At 41.8% G+C, this 7,980-nt stretch overlaps 1 protein-coding gene across 1 annotated transcript in view; it reads right to left on the reverse strand.

Moving 5' to 3' along the window:
- BAZ1A (bromodomain adjacent to zinc finger domain 1A) overlaps positions 1–3,608 on the reverse strand; it is a 107,139-nt gene extending 103,531 nt beyond the window's left edge. The window contains exon 1 of the mRNA XM_037834808.1: positions 3,481–3,608. Coding sequence (XP_037690736.1) covers positions 3,481–3,593 — 113 coding nt within the window. The 5' untranslated portion in view covers positions 3,594–3,608. The remainder of the gene's footprint in view (positions 1–3,480) is intronic.
- Between the last annotated feature and the right edge of the window lie 4,372 nt (positions 3,609–7,980).

A 7,980-nucleotide genomic window follows, 5' to 3' on the forward strand; every position in this document is an offset into this window, starting at 1 on the left:
CAGATGATATGAAGCTGAAGAAAAGCAATAAAGAAAAAGCATTTAGGAATATCTCTGCTGTACCAAAGGAAAACAGACGCATCAACCCAAGCATCTGGGCATGTGGCAGATTTATTCCTAAAGAAGAGCTAATTTGAAGACACAAGCTATGATGATTATCCATCCCCCTTGAAAAATCCCATGCTTACCACACAGCCTTCTGATTATAATTGGATTTCACACACAGCTGATCATCAGTTATGGGATTGGTCTATGTGAAAGGCATTCTTCCCCCACTGTAAATTGATAAATGGCATTCTGGTTTGTGAATTAAAATCTAGAGCTTAATCATTTTGGTGCATAGTGAAGAAGTCAAATATCTGAGCACGGGCAGTAGAGGATGCTGCCTACATAAAGATCTAGGAAGCCAGCTTGAATTCCAGGCAATGCTTCTATGTTCTCAGTGCATACTTCTCTAAACCTCAACATATATTAGGAAGAATTCTCTATAACAAGCACCATGTGACAGTAAATAAGAGCATAAACTCTAGAGTCTTAGGAACATGAGTTAGAATTGCAGTGTCACCAATTGCTCACTATGTGATTTTGGACCTGGGTGATCTTGGACTTACTCCCCCTACACCCTCCCGCCCCAGTCCCAGCTTCCTCCTCTGTAGGAGGTTGCTGAGAGGACTGAATTGACAAGTGAGATCTGGTGAACAATGAAAATGGACTGCCCTAAAAGCTAATCAAATTCCTTTCACTGGAAAGCCAAGTTAAAACATAAGTTGGACAGCCTCTCAGTGATATTATGGAAGAGATTCCTACATGTTGGAAGGAAGGTTGAAATCAGGGAAGTACATTCAAATTCCAAGGTCTAATGGCTGAAAAAAAGAGTATAGTTATTTTATTTAGGAGATTAAGTCACTGGATAATACAACAAATCATTTTCCTATCCCACAAATCTAGAATTTCTGGTATTCAGACCTGACTCTTCCATTTGTTAACAATTCATAGCCAAAAATAAATTAAAAATAAAATTTTTGTCAGCTAGCTAAAATTACAGAATAAACTTCTAATTTAAGAAACTACATTATGTACTTTGAATATGTATTTGCCTATAAATGCTATTTTTAATGAGTCATCTTTACTTACAAAAGCAGGTCAAACAAGAGTTAGCAATTAATTAAGAAACACATAGTTCAAAGACACAAAGGAGTTATACTATATAATCACTAAGGATTCATCCTGTTCATAGTCTGTCTCAAAGAATTCATGGTTTTGGAGAAGAGAAAATGTGAGGCAACAAATACATTGCATTATAGTACAATAATAGCAGACATTACACTAGATACAATGGAGCGGGTGATCACTCCTGCTTAGAAGGACAAGGAGGAAGTCTTTCCATTTTGCCAATTCAAAGTCATAAAAGATTAATATCTAAGTACACCAGTAGCACTGCTTCGTTCAGGGATAACTGGTCTTTGCTCCCAAACCCAATCATCTCTCCTGAACTGCTTGTAATTTCCAAAACTTCAAACACTACAGCAAAAAAAAAAAAAACAAAAAACTATTAAAAATTGTTTTCATGTCATAAGATTACAGAGGACACAGTGCCTTAATATAAATGAAAGGTAGGTAGGCTTCAAATATCAAAAGTTCCCTTTATTTCTGCATTTTAGATATCTCCAGGTTTGAGTAGTTCACCTTAAGAAACAAAGTATATGAAAAGTGTTGAATTCAAAAAGGATGACAGCCATATTCATTCTCCACTCCAAAGTGGAGAGCCTCTTAAATAGATAAGATTGTTTATGTCAAAGGGGAAAACAGAGTTTGAAATTCACTATTTTGTTGGCACTCAAATACAATTTTTAAAATTTCAGAATTATTACCAAGGATTTAAACTTAAAAAAAAATAAGACATCATCCTTGTCAATTTACCTAATCCACATTCACTTAAGTGGTTACAAGAGTGAAATCTATTTGAGTAACAAACAAGTCCATACAGGAGCAGAGTAAGATGTGCACTTTGGTTTAAAAGTATTATCTGGTGAAAAATTTCTCTAGGACCATTATTGGACATGTTTACTTGTAACTCATTTTTCTGTGGAACTGAGGAAAAAGAACTACTTAAAATAAATGCTCAAAGGAACTCTTTTCTAACCTCATTACTCGTTGTGCCAACAGGTGCAGAGTTTGCCTAACGCCCTCCCTGGATTAAGCCCCCAACTCAGAAAAGGTGCCTCCTACACAAATGTGCTTGGTTGCTCTATCAGTTAGTTTCCATGCCACAAAGGGATTCATTCTGAGTAGAGAAAAGAAGACGTAAGAAAAAGGGATGATGAGGTCGTTTCAATGACTGATCAATTGACATTTTCACTTGTAAGATCCTATTTAAACACAGATGGCTAAAATACACTCCATTGCTCCCTGTCACATGATAAGAAACTCTTGGTATAAAATCAGGAGAGAAGCTGGAAATTTAGGAGTTGAAACTGCACAAGCAGCAGCACTGAGTTCTTAGCAAAACAATAGCGAGTGGCACATGTCAGGTGGCCCACGTGCGCAGGGGGATAAAGAGGCGACTGGCTGTGGCTGGAGTTGAACTTGTCTTAATCCCCTCCCCCAACTCCCACTGCCGCCCTCCAGGCAACGCGAAAGTGAAAACGAGGAGCGCCCTGGGCCCTGCTCTCTCCCCCTTCCTCTTCTAGTAGGGCCGGTACTCCTTCCTCACCCGGTCTCCGGGGGCGGAGACGCCGAGTTCCCCAGGGCCGGGAGTTAGTCACCAAGAAGGGGCGGTGACAGAGCGAGCGGCTCGCGTCGCACTCTCCGAGGCCTAGCCCAACCTCACAGGAGGCCACCGGGGTAGGCTCTCGAGTCCCGGAGCCCCGAACCCGGGGGAAGCCCTCCTCCCATGAGTCTCAACTAGGCTCTCTCCCGCTCTTATCCAGACAGAACCAACTTCAGACCCCACTCCGGACAGAGGAAACGAAGCCCAGCCCGGTCGTTTCCTGCCCCCGGGGGCGGGGATTCCCTCCCCCGGGCTGGGGACGGGGGCCCCGTGCCGCTGGCCGGAGCGGGGATCCCCTTGGCCACCCGGCGGGGATCCCGGAACTGGCCGCGAAGTGCGCGTGTGGCCGCGGCGGGGAGGGGCGAGGCGGGGAGTTTCCGCCACCCCGCAGGCGGTAGCCGCGGTTCAGGGAAGTCCCGGCAGCTGGCCGGGTACCCCTGCCTCCTTCGCCCAGGCCCGCTCCCCCTACAAGCGCCGCGGCCGGCAGGGCTACCCCAGGGCCCGCTCCGTCACCCGGTCGGGCTCGCGAGCAGAGGAACGCGGGCCTGCGACTACCCGTCACTTTCAAATCGCCCCGCCAGATCCCCAGGGCGAAGAAAAGGAGACAAAAGGGCGCTGGGGAGGCAGAGAAGAACTGAACGGAGCTGGGGTGCTGGGGAGGGTCTACCCGCACTCCTCACCCCCCGCGCCCGACCGGGCCCGGCCCTTACTCGTAGTGGCGGAAGATCTCGTTGGTGACTTTACAGTAGAAAACTTCCTCGTCGGGCCGCAGGTCCGCAGGCGGCTTCTGTCTCACAAACGGCTTTCGGTGTAGCAGCGGCATCTCCTGTCCGCCCGCGGGCTCGCCCGCTCTCTCGGCCGCCCGCGTCGGCCCCGCTTCCCTATCAAAATTGGAGGGAAAGGAAAGCCGGTAAGGTGGGGAGCGCCCGGCAGCGGCGTGGGCTGGTCCGCGCGCCGGGAGAAGGTCTGCTGCCTTTTGTGTGACGCGGCGCGGCTGCCACCGGAGCCGAGTTCACTCCTGCCGCCGCCGAGGTATTGAGCGAGCGGAGCCGCCACCGCCGCGTCTACCCTCTGAGCGCGCCCCACCTCCGCACGCCCGGCAGCCTGCTCACAATGGGGCCGGACGCTCCGCCGCGGGCCGGCGCTGCGGGACCCGCGGCAACCCCCTCCCCCAGCGCCGGCTCCCAGTCGGTAGCCGCCGGGCTCACAACGTGCTCGGCGCGCAGCCGGCCCGCCCGACGCCACGAGGGGGCTCGCAGCGGGCAGACCCCCACCCCGCACTGCTTTGTTCCCCGGCTTGCCTGCACTTCCCTGCCGGCGCTGGCCGGCTCCCAAGCGACCGCATCAAGCCCCTCACCTGCGAGCACGCCGACTGCCACTTTTCTATCTTCTTAACTACAGAGGGGGCGAGCAGAGGCTCAGTCCTCACGCGGGGTCGCTTCTTGCGTCCCCCGCTGCGCCCCGGGCTGCCGCTCCTCCCGCCGCCACTGCCCGGCTCCGCGCGGATGATCGTGTCCCCCCGCCACTTCCTCGCCTCTCGGAGCTCCTGGGAAGTTTCTGATCTACTTTCGGCTCAGAAGGAGGAAGAGCTGTTGGGAGGAGCTTTTTCACTTCTCGCTTCTACCTTTTTATTGGCTACTCGATGACTTTTACAGCCTGTCACTGATACAGGAAGAGACTGCGGAGAGCCTGGGAGAGCTACATTATTAATTAATGGAGCAACCCCTTGTGAAGAATCAGAAGCATCCTCCATGTTTGAGATTATCAGCCAAAAGATCTAAGGAAAGCGCTGGGGTTTCATAAGCACATGGCTAACAAAGTAAAGCCTTCAAGTCTGGTGCCAAAGTTTGGCTACACTGTGGGAAAAGGACTCAAATTACGATTTAAACTTGTATTTTAAGGATGGGAAGAGAAATAAGAAATTAAAAATATTTTTATATTCTTCAAAATTAGAATTCGTATCTCCAAAAAATATTTTGCTTGTGTAAACATCCATCTTGAAAAGAAAATAGCTTTCTTGACAGCAGTTCTTTTTACTACTCATAGCAGTTCAGAGACTTAGCAGAGGAAAAGACCAAAAAAGTGTATGTTAGAAAATGTCATTATACCTAAAGGACCCCACATATTTAAAACTAAAACACACCTTTAAAAGTCATACTTAAAACACAACCGCTGAAAATATTTTGTGAAGGACCAATATTCTTTGGAAAAACAATCTAATTCAATCACTTAGAATTTTAAAGAGTATGGATTTATTAGTGAAAAATTCCCCCTAAAGCAACTTTCCCGTATCAATAATTTTCGTTTATGAAACCAATTTTTATGCATGTGACTTTTAAATTTAAACAAATTTTTTAACTAGAAGTAACAAGAATGTTCACCAGTTTTGTTTTATTTAAAGTCTTTTTTTACTACTACCCTTGACTTTTGCTTATCTGCAGATTAACATGTAAGAATAAGTCAAAAGAAAGTTTGAAGAGCAGTCATTCAACATATTTTTCTAATTGTTATTTTTCTAACTGTAAAATGGTAAGTTACAGAAACAATGTAGAATCATTTTGATGCCTTCAATTTATGCACATGTGTACATTGTGTACATTGAAGCAGAAAAAGAAACTACTCATTCTAAATCTCAAGAGTTATATTTGAACTTCTTTCAAGCTGCTTTTACAGTGGCTTACAAGATTAGCATTTTGTAAAAGGCCGAATAGTCACTGGATGTTTTAAAAATCATTAATAATATTAATGCACCTTTTTGTAACAGTATAGAAGTCATAGAGGTTTGGAAGTGCTTTCATTAATAAGTACATATTTTATTCCTGCCTAAACTTTTAAAAAAATTCATGTTTTAAACTGGCCTCCAAGTAGTGTACTGAGTGACAATTTAGAATCCCCTACCTAGAAAATATTTATTAATTTTCCAGGTGAAAAACTTAGAGCAGACAATGGTAGACTCAAAAGGGGGGTGGGGGTAGGGGAGAGATGGGGATAAATAATTTTCAGCCTGTCTTGATGCATCACCCTCACAACTCAAAATCCCAACTTAACTTGATAGCTAAAAACAGATGAAATTCTGTCTGGACTCTTAAGTCTTTAAATTTCCTAGTTCTAACTATTTGATTAAGTAAAAATTATTTTGTTACTATTATGATCAAAAGCAATGATTGTATTTCTAAATATAACATTTTAAATGTTGGATATTTTTCTTATGCGAACTTAAAATTGAAATTTTATTCTATTTCATCCAATACTATCATACTCAACTTTTATACTATCATACTCAAATTTTAATATTATTATGACTCAATTCTCTTTCTGTATATATATAGAGAGCGTTTATTTTAATGATTTGTAACATGTAATAAATATTATACATGGTGGTTCATTGTTAACTCAGAATGATGAAAGTTTAGAAAATTATAATTCAGTAAAAAGTTTAGTTTTGATACTTGATCAAATTGCTCAAATTGCCTCACCAAGTAACACTTCTCTTAAAGTTACCCTACAGATTCACTATTAAAAGCTTACCTAGTTTATTATTTATTTCTGTATTTTGGAATCATGATTACTTCCTTGCTTTATTGATTAATATGTCTTGACTTGAGAATGAAAAGCTCATTGCTATATTCAGAAAGTAATTTAAAAATAGTCATGAAATGGGACTTTGTGTCAAAAATTGGAAATATTGTAAAGGAAATTATGAAAGTTAAAATGGTACAGAAAAAAATAGAAAAAACTGAAATTGAAATCACTTAATTTTTTAAAATTTAATTCAATTAAACATTTATTGTGCACCTTGTATATGTAAGACATTGTACTAGCTTGTGTTAGGGATTCAATATAAATGTATTCTAACCTCAAGAAATATACAGTCTTATAGGGAAGAGAAGATGTAAAGACAGCCAATATAAGAACTGTTTGAGTCCTAATGATCATGAGTAATATAATGAAAAAGAGAAGTAGGAATAATTAGAAGAACATGTAGAAGAGGGACCTAGAATTGGTTCTAAATGAAGTAATCTACACAGCATGAATTGAAGGGAAAAAGAAAACTCATGCTCCAACATATCCTTGCCAGTCAAGACCTAAGTCTCCCACCCTCCATTAGTCACCCATCTGGATGAAGACACCAATGGTTCCTGCTTAAATGTAAAATGTAAATATGCTACTTAGGCAGGACATATATTAATCTAGTATCAGCAACTCACAGTTTGGATAAAAATCTCAATTTTGAGATGGTATATCACCTTAGAGAAAACAAGACTATGTAATATAAGTTTAAAAAGCTTAAACTGGAATAACTTTCCTGTCTTCTATTGACTGATTAACATGAGAAAGGTTTTAATTAGGTGATCTGGTGAGACAGTGATCACAGGACTTAAAGCTTAAAGAAACCTTTGGGAATTCTGTAAGTCTCGTTTTGCAGCTGAGAAAACTGAGGCTCAGAAAGGATAAGTGACTGACCAAGTTCACATAGTTGTTAGTGGCAAGGCTGAAACGGAATTTAGACCTCCTGACTCTGATGACCAGAAATTATTTTTGAGAAGTATTCAGGAAAACAAATGGATAGGTGGTTAGTCCAGTGAACTGGGTAATAATCTCAAATTTGTCTAATTGAACAGCTGGCATGAGTCCTATTATTCCTATTATCTATCTCCATACTTCAGTTAACACATCTAACATATATTAGCATTTCACATCCGTTACCTCTTTCTTAGCAATCTTATAAAAGTATTTAGAGTATAGCTGCCCTGAGCTCCTCTGAGAAAAATGCCTCAGAAATATATGAGGAGCTGAAGAAAGATAGCTACTAGCTAGAATAATATAACAAATGTCACAACATGTTAAAAGTTGGTAAATCTGGTTATCTGGGTAGGAGGTATAGTGGAGTTTTCTGTATTGGTTTTGTATTATTTTTGAAATGGTCCTGTAAGTTTGAGATTATTTAAAAAAAAAAAAGTTCTCTTTTTTTAAGTTAAAAAAAAAAAGAAATATATGAGGAGCATCTTTAACTTTACCTTTTTCCCTCAAGTATCTCTAACACCTGTCTGAACTCTTCTATGCTCTATTCTTTAATGTCTACCTAACTAATTTATGACATTTTACCTATAAAAGAGTTCTACATATTGTTCTTTCAAAGCAATGAATATGTTTTCCTTCATATCTGAAACCTTTGGCCTAAAGTTAGGATAGTCATTCTAGACCCTGTC

Source organism: Choloepus didactylus, chromosome 4 (genome assembly GCF_015220235.1).
Source record: "Choloepus didactylus isolate mChoDid1 chromosome 4, mChoDid1.pri, whole genome shotgun sequence".
In the NCBI taxonomy this organism is placed as follows: Eukaryota; Metazoa; Chordata; class Mammalia; order Pilosa; family Megalonychidae; genus Choloepus; species Choloepus didactylus.